General features: G+C 42.9%; 1 protein-coding gene across 2 annotated transcripts; it reads right to left on the reverse strand.

The window, feature by feature from the left end:
• Window positions 1-224: 224 nt before the first annotated feature.
• SRSF4 (serine/arginine-rich splicing factor 4) lies at window positions 225-5,842 on the reverse strand. Of its 2 annotated transcripts, XM_010576229.1 has the most exons (6): window positions 5,781-5,842; window positions 5,230-5,473; window positions 4,796-4,908; window positions 2,805-3,019; window positions 1,847-1,930; window positions 225-1,667 (listed from the first exon to the last, which is right to left on the reverse strand). In XM_010576229.1, exons 2-6 carry the CDS (start codon window positions 5,258-5,260, stop codon window positions 884-886), a joined length of 1,227 nt encoding a protein of 408 aa, XP_010574531.1. In that variant the 5' UTR covers window positions 5,261-5,473; window positions 5,781-5,842; the 3' UTR covers window positions 225-883. The 2 variants fall into 2 exon arrangements, with proteins under 2 accessions (XP_010574531.1, XP_010574532.1); XM_010576230.1 differs by lacking the exons at window positions 5,230-5,473; window positions 5,781-5,842 and having other exon boundaries at window positions 2,805-3,661; window positions 4,796-4,883.
• Between the last annotated feature and the right edge of the window lie 7,062 nt (window positions 5,843-12,904).

Below are 12,904 nucleotides of genomic sequence, written 5' to 3' on the forward strand. Positions count from 1 at the left end.
CTCCTTATTGCAATGTTAAACCACCAAACAACGCAGTAAGTGTTTCTAGAGAAACAAGTTATTTTAACTCTATTGTATTTGAGTGTCATGACTATATTAATATTGAAGTGGCTTTCTAAACCAAGAACCCATTCTCTGCAAGTAACTTCTGCAAATTCAAGCTTACACCAATTGATATAAAACACTGACAAATCACAACATGACTTCATGTAACCACCACCAAATGTCATCAAGCAAAAATAGTCTTTATTCAAATTTCATGGAAACAGGAATCACTGTACTTTGCAAGACAGGGAAAAATAAAATAAAAAAATTTAATATAAAACAAGGATATTGTCACAATACCAGAATATGGAACTATACTTCTTTTCCCTATGGATTACTGCAAGTACCTATATTTTCTTTTTCCTTTTGACTGTGCTATTCACAACTTTGTAAGTCCAAAAAATATGAAACAGAAGTAGTATGAAACCTAAGACTTAGCACTTCCACTAAATGGCATACATCAAAGGGCATCAATTCAAGGGCAAAGACTGTTGAAGCCATCATACCTACCTATCAGTCATCACTGCAATCTCATAAACCCACCAAGGTGCAGTGCTCATTCTCTGCAAGGCTCTTCCTGGAAAACAGGGCAATTTTGGTGCTCTAGGAAGAGTTATATTTAAAGAGAACATTTCTATAGGATAGAAAATGAGCTGAACAGCCTTGCATCAGAAAGCATTGCAGGGAAGGAGCACTACAGTTAATAATGACAGACATACCATCAGGGTTGTTAAAAATATACAGCATCGACATGTTTTCTACTTCAATCACTTGCGCTACAACTACTAAACATGTACAAAAGACTTTTCCAACCATTCCAAGTGTGGCTGCAGCAAGGTTAGGATCTGGAGCGAGACCTTGACCGCGATCGGGAGTGTGACCTAGAGGGAGACCTAGATCTAGACTTGGACCGGGACCTAGGCTTTGAAACAGATTTAGACCTGGAACGAGAATCTGACTTGACATTTGGTTTTGACCTGGAAATCGACCTAGACCTGGAGCGAGACACCCGATGTCCAACTGCATCCTCACCCTCACCTTTTGCCTCCTTTTTGTCAGAATCTGCTTTTAGATGCTCCTTTTCTTTGGAGACTGACCTGGACCGCTCGTGGCTGTCCTTCCTTTTCTTCTTGCTACTTGGTTTGCTGTCTCGCTTGCTGCGTCTCTTGCTTTTCTCACTCTTGCTGCGGCTCCTGCTTCTACTTCTGCTGTCATCCCTGCTTCTCTTCCTACTTTTCCTTTTATCCTTACTGTGGCTCCTGCTCCTACTCTCATCCCTGCTCTTGCTCCTGCTTCTAGCCTTGCTAATGCTCTTCTCCCTGTCTTTGCTTCTACTCTTCTCCTTGCTCCTACTCCTCATGCTCTCCCTCATCTCTCCCCTGTCCTTACTCCCACTCCTGCTCCTACTCTTTTCCTTGCTGTGGCTCCTGCTCTTTGCTTTCTCATCACTGTTATGGAGAGTGCCCTCAGGTTTATCTTTACTTTTGTTTCGGGATTTCTCTGCACTCCTGCTGCGGCTCCTACTTTTATCCTCTTTACTTGGAGTCCTGCTTTTCTCTTTTTGGCCTCTGCTACGGCTCTTGCTTCGACTACGGCTCTTGCTTCTGGAACGGGACACAGACCTGAAAGCACAAAGGCAACAGACAGCTCCACTTTCGTGCGGCTTGGATTTGACTAGCACTTAAATAGCATGCATAATATGGTAGGGAAAAGAAAAACAAACAGTGTTCCTACTGTAGATTTAGGATGCTGCTTCTCATTTAAGTGGGTAGCCCCCATTTCTTCCAACACAAAGACATACCTGGATCTTGATCTACTCTTGGAGCGACTACTACTGGCACTGCGGCTCCTGCTCTTATGAGAATGTCTGCTTCGAGAGCGAGACCTGGAACAAAATCAACCAGCTTAACATTAGCACACGCTCACAAAGAACTTGTCATCCCCCAGTCCCCTGTGGGTAAAACCCCATAGTATTAAAGCACCTTTCAAGCAGCTGAATGGTGATAGTGTTACACAGTAAAGTTACAAACTTAGAGTACCCTTCTCCCCACTGCTCATCCCCTGCTGCTATGTCTGGAAGCGAGCAGCGTTGCTAATCTGGAAGAAAATAGGCAACCTTATTTAAGATAAGGAAACGAGAATCACTTTCCCAATCAAGTCAGAGGTTGAATACAGTGAGACACTAGGATAAAGCTTTGACTTCAGGCTTCGATTTCATAAGCAAGCTGTTCTGTGAACAGTAGAAGTTTGCCTGAGTTTTCTTGCAACAAGTTCTACTCCAGAATGGAAAGGGGAAATACTTGGTGGCGTGTGCTGAAGCAGTTCGCTTGATCACACAACGAAAGCAGCAAATCTCTAAGAAACAGGGAATGGGTGGGGGGTTCCAAGCTGAGAAAGTACTGTTAGTCCTGGTGCTTATAGCAGAACACAGTGTTCAGAGCTGAAGTGTTAAAAGCACCTTCTGTTTCATTCTGTATGCACAGCTCCACCTGCAAGACAGCAAGAACTACAGACTTGATGTAGTTTGGGAAGAACAGTAGCACGCCGTCAGGTGTTTAGCTAGCAGATACACACATTCATCAAGGAAGACACCTCTGAACAGAAGCCTCATTTCCCTTGGTTACTTGCAGGTAATTAATACATTCTCAAAAACTAGATTTATTGAGAACTCTGAACACTTCCAAGGTGTTTTTGAACCTGCTGCATATTCATGTAATTGCAGCTAGATTCAGCCTGAGCTATGTGATAAAGAGACGTACCTCGAATGGCTTCGGCTTCTGGAGTAAGAGCGGCGCCGTCTCGATCCAGGTCTGTCTTCCACTAATCTAATCTTTCTGCCATTTACTTCTGTCCCGTCCAGCTTTTCAAGGGCTCTTTTCATGTCAGAATAGGATTTGAACTCAATCACACCTTCATTTTTCCTTCCTTTGTGTGCATCTGCATATGTCACTTCCCCTGCCTGACGCATATAATCCTAGAGGAAGAGGACAGAATAACCATTGCCTCGAATCCACAGTCAGGCTTCCAGGCTGACCCTGTTCATTTTTGCAATGATTCTCACTTAGCCTCTTCTATTCACACAGATGTCAGCAAGGGTTTTAGCACTGCAAATGCTGTTTGGTTAACGCCAAGGTTGCTGAGCAAGCCAAATAACACACTACGATTTCACAGAGTTTGTGTGATTAGAACCAAAGTGGTGTTGATAGTTTTGAGCCAAACAATAATTTAAGGTCTCTCATCTCGAGTCTAGTATCAAATATGCTCTGGACTATGATAAGTTTCAAATTACAAAAGCGATTAAAGAAGTAAAATGCTTGCTCTCTAAATCATGTTTTCAAAGCTAACTTGGGAAAGGTGATAAACTTAAAGGTTGAATAAGAAGAGGCAAGAAGACTACAGGCAAGCAGACTTCCCTTTGTCCTCTACCTAGGTAACACATCTCATTCTACTGGAAGAAGCCGCCACACGAGTAAAAGCTCAATTCATTTTCCCACTTCATGCTTCCTGGCTTCTCTGTTTCAATTACTGAACACCTCTGTTTATCAAGGAGGGCCATTCTGCCCTGCTTCAAGCAAGCTGTCAGACAGGGCCATCTTTCAGCTGCTGTGGACTTTGGCTGCAATGGAAATGGGGCACAGAACTCCGGTTCAGTCTGTTTTCAACCCAACTACTCCCATCTTAAATACACTGAAATGAAAGTTATTAAAAAAAAGCAATGCATCCAGTAGAGGATTAATCATGCCATGCTCTACTTACAATTTTTAATACCAGAAGCAAAGACAAGCTATTGATGGTGTGAAGCATTAACAACAAAAGACATTTGAAGAATCTCAGTACGTACCTGAACTAGTGTTACATATTCAATTACAGACCAGTTTCTACTACGTCAAAGTTTGTTTAGAACAAATTTTACACATCCTTAAAAGAGAACCATAAAAGAAAGCGTTCCTGTAAGAACAAGTGCTTTTAACCATTGCTGCTAAGTTTGACAAGGAAACACTGTTTTGCACCTACTATCAAAATTCTGCTCCCTGTCCTGCCCCCTCAATCCATGATGTAGATAATCACAAGTCAACACTTCACCTCCAGGATACTCAGAGGTACTGTGGGCTTCACAGTGTTACCCAACACTTCCACTGCTGAGAATCACTTTCCACTCCTTTGGACTTAAGAAAATACTAGCTTCTGGCAGAGGTTTTGCATGATTGCTCATTCTGGAAGCATCCTTTCCCTGAAACTCTCTTTAAAACAGCTTTACATGGTGTGGACATTCTTAACAGAGACTGTGCAAGAACGATGCAATCATTTCCAAATAGCTCTAGCACCTTACAAGTTGATGAGTAAAATCTGAAGTGACAAGGGCAAACTCCTCCATCTCTAGTGAATCCTGCCACCGGCAGGATTCAAGTCTGTTTTGACAGGGGTTAAAGATAAGATAAAACACATCTGTACATGATGTTGGTTTGTGTTAAGGAAAAAAGTTATTCTCCCACTGTCCAGTGACACGAAGTCTGCAGGTGCAATTCCCAATGTCGCATTAATGATTGCATATATGCAAATACACTTCTGTATTGACTTAATGTGTGTATTACTTCCAAAATCTACTTGTATACATATGAGCACACAGACTTATTAACAAGTTGGAGTCAAGAACACAGGTGTATACCATTTTTCCTTGTTGAAACGGAAGCTAACTTTTTTACCCTTTGTGCTCTTTAATAGAGAGAGGGTAAAGAAAGGAGCCCCATACCTTAAGGTCTTGCCAACTGCAGCGGCTTGACAAATTTTCCACAATCAATCTGTATTCTGTACGGGTAGGAGGACCGTACTTATCTCTTCCGCTTCTTCTATAACCATATCCACCTTTAGGAGGTGACAAGCAGACAGCAGTACTTCAACTAGGGAAATGGAGCGCTCACTCTACATCCCGGACGAAAACTGTTCTGCCCCGTATGTTCGCAAAGACATTAAAAATTCACCCACCCACTAGTCTGAATTCGATCCCCCTTGTATAAAATGTTACAAAGATCCAAAGCATTAAACAACTTTTACTACAAGCACATAATTAAAACAATGCACATAATTATAATTACATTACAATTAACATGCAATTAAATTTAAAGTTATTTTTAAAACAGTTTGAAAGAAGAAACCGAATTAAGCCAGTTTACTAATGTTACTTACATTGCTTAAAGGCTTTCTGAATATCTGACATGAATAAAGCTTTTCAGGCACCTATTTCAGATTAATCTCATCTGTCTCTAACCCTTGGGATCCTCACCACCCAGGTCTAATGGGAAAAGGTTGCGGTCGTCACATGGCTTCCTTTTTTGGTCAGCCAAGGGCCACAAAGGTCAAAGAGCCACTCATGGAAAGGTAACCCAAGGTCAGCAAATGGAACAGGCAGTCATCTTAGCCTCAAAGGACTCTTTTAATTAAAACATTGAGGTCTTTGTTAAATCTATGTTAAACATCACATTGCAAATAAACCATTCAAATAGTTAAATGAAATGATAATAATAAAAATGGTACAAGAAACTGTGTTTATTAATTTATCAATTAAAATAGTTTAATACAACAAACAAGTTAAATATTCAGATCAACAGTTACATTTACATTTACAGAACACTATTCACAACTTCATATCATTTTCTTTTAAAATTACTTTTTAAAAAATGAGCAAAAAATGTTTTATTTAAAATAAGTCACAGATACAAATGCATGTTAGTGCTTACTGCGTCCAGAACCGTAACTGCTGTCACGACGTGGGCCTCTGGCATGCTCAACGATCACTCTCTCCCCACAAAGATCTTTACCATTTAGCTCATAAACAGCATCATCTGCATCTCGCAGATCATCAAACTCAACAAAGCCGTACCTAGAGAGAGGGAGAGAAAAAGAATCACTGGGAAGGAACTGAACTCGAGTTATCTGTGCTCAAAACCAACTTGCATCCCACAGCAGGTTTCTGCAGGGCCCGAAGAACGCGCCTCTCTGCATGCTCTTCTTTAGATGAACAGTGGTTGCAACCTCCTGAAGGCTACCTAAGGGTTCAAAGGCCATGAACACTATACCCACAAACCCACTAAATATGGCACTATGCTGCACCGTATTCAATAAATAATACAATAAATTTGCTCAACAGCAGTGAGGCTGAAATGGCATTTGACAGCTATTGCAGTATATATGTTCCATGGATTAGGATTTATCCTGATTTTTGAGAAGTCCTGGGTTCATTCCTAGTTCTATTACGAAGCTATCTTAATTCCTATACTTCAAAGGGAAATATTCATTCATCTCTGCAAACACAAGTGGTCTGTACACCCTGCATGAAAGGTCCAACAAGAAAGAAAATACAAAGGCAGGTTAGGAAAAGGGATTTTGTTTTAATCAGACTCATTTTACTATTGACTGTGGACAGTACTGATGGTTTGGGTAAGAAAGGCAACGTGCTCATGCAACAGGACAGATCTTCCACCTGCTGAGATACTTGCAGCTTCCCATGTACTGCTGAGAAAGTGTTTTATGCCCACTGTATTTCCAATATCCTAGCATTTAAGAGAGCATGGCGAGTCCAAAACTTGTTAAGAGACTTAAAAAAAACCACAGCAGCAGTAACCAGGAACAAATTTCCCGGGCAAATGAAGAGTCCACCTGCAGCCAAGAGGCCTTGCAAGGGCAGCACAGGGTGCAGGTCCAGAGATGAGCAAAGTTTTGTGTTTGAAAACACCTGCTGCATTAGGCTTGCTCAAGACTTGGAAGTCACACACAGATCAAGCACAAGAGGAAGGATACAAATTGAAAAAAATAGATTGTTAATTTCAACATTCAAATGAACCTTGTGTCATCAGTTCCCTATTACCAAAAAATGAACACAATACAGAGACGAAAGCTCACAGACCACTGCTTGCCTGAAAAGTTAAAGCATTTTCAGTTTAAGCTTCAGAGGTGCCACAGGCATCAAAGCCAACATCAGGCTGCTGCAAGTGCCTAATCCCTGTTGGCTAGAGATCCCAAAAGACTGAATGTAGGGTTTTAAAATAATTTCTCACAGCTGGTGCTCAGGAACAAGCTGGTGACTTGCTTACAGTTGCAGAGCAAATTCACAGCAGCACTGAAGCAAAACTCAAGCCTGCCAATTTCTAACCTGACAAGAGTTAAACACCTATTTAAAAAACAGCATTGTGTAAATACCCATTATCCCAACAGGTCAGGGGAAGAGCACAAAAAGCATCAGAGTGCTGTTTATCATAGTTCAGAGCCTACCTGTGTTTGAAATGACTTCTCCTTCCATTACCTGCCAAGACCAGATCCGGGCTCCAGAGTCCCCCAGGCAATAGCCAAGGATGCTGCAGCCCCGTGCACAACTGGGAGCCTCTTTTCACCTGCAACCTCTCTGGCTGCTGTAAGCAAACACATAATCCTGAACTCGGGTCTTAGCAAGTCTCAGGGGGAAATTTTTGTGAGTGCTAGTGTATTAAATAATCCAGAAGAACAAAGCCCTGATACAAAAATGCTGGCCTCCTCTTTTAGGTAATTTCATTTTCAAGCTTTCTCAGTACCTCTCCCAACCACAGCGCTACCAGCAGCTACAGCTCTGCTGTGTAATGATACCTGTATTAACAAAATACTTAAGAATGACTCCAAACACCACAAATAAGATGGCTGCTTTTGCATGCAATTGCTGTAGTTTCATGGAAGAAACAAGTGTGATTGATTTATAACAACTGAAACAATCACAGGCATAAAACCATTCAAATTGCAACTTTCTTCCCTTCAATTCCAAAAATAAAGCAAGCGAGCGTAAACGTTTAAACAAGATCTCACCCTAAAAGCAATTACTTACAAGGTGAAGTGGCTGGTACGCACCAGCACTTTCCAGACAGTAAATGCACAGACATTTGAAGCTAGAATAATGGAGGAATATCTGAATTCAATCAGAGCACAGTATTGAACTTGTTCTTCCCAGAAGTGCACCCAGAAGTTGCTTGGGAGGCACTCGGTCACCCATATCACACGCCAGATAAAAACCAGCACCTCCAGCAGCGCCTCGCTACGCAGCACCAGTGGGCTGACACCAGTTCCTCCACTTGGCCTCCCACGGGAATTTGCTCCCAAGATGGTCCTACATTGACAGGACTTCGTCTGGCCAAACAGTGATGGAAAGCGTTAACACTTTTTCTTCTCTTCACTCATTCCAAAAGGGAATGCTTATCATTTACCCTATGCTGTTCGTCTTTTTCATCTGGGAATATGTAAAATGCAAGTAGCCCTAGAATAAAATGTTACTCTGATAAGAAGAGGAAAAAACAAAAGTTACAAGAAGAAACTTCTAATTTCTTTTTTAAGACAAACAAGCGAACTCATACAAACCTTGAGATTACTTGCACTTAATGAATACTAAAAATCATACCCCACATCACTCATAAATGAAAGTAATACTGATCCACCTGTTAAATATGTGTAATATTGCACCGTACGACCTAAAAACATGAATCAAAAACCTCCAGAAGCACAGTTTTACACCACAGAAAGCCACAATTGCTGACACAGCCTTAACTACAGCAATCTGAACCTGCTGTTATATGACAATGGTGCAAGTAAATCTTCTTTTAAATGCCTACTATTACTACTTCATATGTGGCATAAAACTACTTACTAAAAATGTCAATGCAATTTACTTCAGCTAATGTGAAGCTACACCATTTTCTGTTCACGTATCAAAAAAGGAAAAAACTACAGGAGTATGTCCTTATCCCAAGCAATTCCAATAGACTGAACCACCTAAAAAGTGGGAGTTTTGTTTTTTAAATCCAAAGTGAAAGCAAAAATGTGGTTTTCTAAAATTGCTTAATACCTGAAATAAAAGGCAGACCCTCATCTTTCTCTTCCTTTCAGCTGCTCCCCCACCTGCATCACTTTGAAAGCCCGCTGGATCCTCCCAGCTGGCTCTGTGCCCGCTCTCCATGCCAGCCCACCGGGACCAGCACAAAGCCCACCTCTATGACATTACCCGCGTGCCAATTTTTTCCCACTACTCATCAACAGCTGGTGCTGGAGCCCAAAAGCATGAGTCCCATGAGCTGAGAAGATCCTCAAAGCTGCTGTCCCTGCCTTTTGCCAGCACAGGCTAGAAATCCGTGAAGTTCGGGCTGCAATCTGTCTGAGCTTGTCCTGCAGCTGCAGGGTTGATTCAGCAGCTGCTTTGCAGGTTCCCAACAAAGAGAGACCTGCTCAACTCTTGCCCCGCTCCTCTCTCAACAAATCAAGTTGACCGCCTGGCAGCTTTCCGAATTTTATATTACACAATTGCTTCATATGGACAGATACTCTCAAAATGAGCTCACTGCACCTCCACCGTTCCTCCTGCATCTCTGGATGAGCGAGGTCAGGGCAAACAGGCATCAACACAGGCAGCCGCAGAGAAGGAAATGCATGGAAAACTGATTCCTGGCTTCAGCTTCATTTGGAATAAAGAATGAAATACGTCCAGCCCTAAAAAACACTCCTGAAAGGTAACTTGTAGGCAGTTCACAAACCACTCGGGCTGCTTGCTCAAGCAGTACGCTCACCCACACCGTAGCCAGGAAGGGGAATGGCAGAGATGCAGGCAGCACTCTGCGTGCCAGTTCTCCTGCTCAGACCAGGCTACAGCCAGGAGCAGGGCATTATCAAGGAAAAGCATCTTCAGACCGCTTGAAACAAAACACTCATTTAAACGAGTCACTGAAGTTACAACCTCAAAACATACTTGATTTTCAATATTTAAACTACTTAAATGTAAGAAGTGGTAGTGATTCTTCCAAGTTTCTGCACTAATGACAAACACCGCTGAGAATCTCTGGTCTTCTAGCACAGCTGAACACCTTAAAGCAAAAAGAAATTTAAATCTCACCTTATTCACCCTAATATTAGCAAAGGAAAAAAAAAATACACAAATCCACTGGAGTTAAAATACAATTCATTAGGAGGTCACCTTACCGTCATCTAGCTGTACTGGGTATCATTATGTTGTCACACCAATTTGATTTTTTTTTTTTTTTTAATACCAATTGCTCTAATTGAAGTTAATGGGCATTAAATATTTTGGTGGGGATGGTGCAGGGAAATCAAATCACTTCTCTTTGGGCAACAAATACAGACTTTGAACCTAGACAGATGAAAAAAATCAAGTTTGAAGCTTTTAGTTTTAATCTGCGTTCCTCAATGTGTTGGAGAAGTTACATCCCTCTGTCTTGCAGATATTTTATGAGGGTGAAGCCATGAATTCTTGAAAGCTGGTCAGGGTGATGCAGGGCAGGTGAGTACACAGGCAGAATTACTTTCTAACCTAGCGAGATTAGAGATTGGTTTCCCCATCAATGAAAGCTTGCAGCTAGAGTTATTACAGCTAGTTTTTAGAAGACAAAAAAGCAGGCTGAAAAGTCCAATTTTCTGATCACTTAGTACATACACTACTGCCACACACAGCTCCGGTTGTCAATGCAGTTCTGAGTAGGAAAAAAAAAAAAATATGAAAACTATGAGCATACAACTGGAAATTGCAACTTGGAATGGAGAATCCTACAGAAACTGGATTTTTATTTTCCCCATCCTTCTCTCAGGTAAACATTGCTTTAAGCCTTTGAATTGCAAGCTTAAATTACAATTAGCAGCAAGCAGGACCCAGCTAAGCTTTTAGGACTTCGCTGTATCACATTGCAGTTCCATCCTCTTGCCTGAGCCTTTCAGCTCAACTGCTAAAATAGTGAATGGCTAATCTCCTGCTGGCTGAGCATCGAAGATAGCCCACAAATTTCCAGAAGAAACTGAAAGAATCTCTCAAGTCAAATGCTGTGTGGTAATTTTTAATCATTTGCTAAGCACTACTAAAAATAAGTTGTGGAGAAAGGATCAGAGGGTGAACAAAGCAAACTGCAGAGTACCCCAGCAAAACTGCAGCATGAGGCTACCCCAAGTGGAGAGACACAAAATCTGATAGCTCAGGTAAATTTTTTGTCACACTGGAATTTAACAACAAACCAACAGCAGCCTGTTGAAAGAACTTCAGAATATAAAACTAAAAAAGGAGTTAAATTGTTGAGTTAATCCTAGAAATACAGACAGAGCTCTATCTAACCCACAGCTGAAGTCATCTGCTACAGAAGCAAACAGCAAGGTGAATGACACCTCAATTACATTGAGTTTCCTGTATTCCTTCCATTACCTGCAACTTTTGAACTCTGTCTCCCCCAAGTGAAGTTAAAAAAATTACTTTAGCTCTGTAATAAAAGCGTATCACATACAGACCACCTGAATTTTAGATACAGGCAGGCTGTACCCTCCTCCCCTCTATACCCGGTACCATTCACACTCATGATGCCGCAAGTTTGGGCTGCTCAAGCACACCAGTAAGTTGACTCCTGCGCCCACACCACCTCCCCGCAGACGATTTCTAAATGCCAAGCTGGGATCATAGGGCTGGTCCTTGGTAGATACTTTTCAATAAAAGCAAGGAAACAAGTCCATTAGCCATGTCAGCCACATAACTTGGCAGTTCTATGTCTGCTAAGAAAAAAGTTGAGTTTGTTTTTTCCAACATCTGTCTATGAAACAGAAATATTTGATTTGGAGGCTTTAAATAGCAACAGGAAAACTCCCCCCCACCCCCCCCTTCCACCCTCAAACACTTTCAAGGCTATGCAGTGGAACTGGAAAACAGAGCGCTCAGGTATTTCATTTACGGGCAATCTTCAATACTGCCCGAAGCTGTGTTGGTTAAAACACTGACACGTGCACACTTGTTTGTTTTAATAATGGATTTTATTAATCTTATAAACCTGTTATATGTCCACCTACCAGTACAACTAGCATTAAAACTTAATGAGTTTTGGTTTGTTTTTTTTTTTTTACACTCAAGGACTGACATTTACAAGAAATTCCTCTTCTCCACTTCTAAAGTGAAATTAATAATTAGCTCCCCTGGCTACTACTAATAAAATCCATATTCCACTTGGCCTTCCTAAGCAAGACTTCAAGTTGGGTTTCTTGTAAAAAGTAAAGATGCCAACACTCGTGAGGCTTTAAGTGTTGGGGAAAAAGAAGACACCAAAAATAGCAATTTATTTTCTCTTGAAAAATCCACACTTGAATGTCTTGGGCAAGTCCTGGTGGAGCAGGATCCAAACCCTCTAGGTGCAGGAAGGGGTCAGTTGCTGGAACAGCACACAGGTGAGAACACACACGGTATGTCAGGGCTTCCGTGGGGCTTTGGGGGAGCAGGACACCCCCACCGGCTGATGCTGCCTCGAACCTCCCACCCTGAGGGCTCTGAGAACAGACCTCTGCTGCTGCAAAGGGGGGTCTCTGCCCCCCACAAAGGGTTGGGTTTTGGGGGGTGGGGGGGTTTGTCCTGGGGTATGGCCTGGCTCACCCTTGGGTGCTCATCCTGGTGCACGGAGAGGCCTGGGGGCACAGGGGAACCCCTCAGGGGACACCCCCTCCCCACAGAGGGGGGCAGGACACAGGTGACTTGCCCCCCCAGCCCCCCAATAACTGAAGCAGGGACCCAGTTGTCCTGCCCTTCCCTTGCCACAGAGGCCCAGGGGTCCTGTCCCCCCCATTGCCACAAAACCCCAGCGGCCCGCCCCCCCCCCCCCCCCGCCATAGAGGCCCAGGCGTCCTGCCCCCCCGTTGCCATGGGAACCCAGGCGTCCTGCCCGCCCCCCCCCCATTTCCACAGAGCCCCAGGCGTCCTCCCCACACCTCCCCCAAGGGGCTCAGGTGCCCGGCGGGGACCCAGGCGTCCTGCCCGCCCTCCCCTCCTCCTCCTCCTCCTCTTCCCCCCGGGGAACCCAGGCGTCCTGCCCGCCCCTCACAC

The sequence above is a fragment of the Haliaeetus leucocephalus genome, unplaced genomic scaffold, assembly GCF_000737465.1.
Source record: "Haliaeetus leucocephalus isolate CR32 unplaced genomic scaffold, Haliaeetus_leucocephalus-4.0 Scaffold517, whole genome shotgun sequence".
Classification (NCBI taxonomy): Eukaryota; Metazoa; Chordata; class Aves; order Accipitriformes; family Accipitridae; genus Haliaeetus; species Haliaeetus leucocephalus.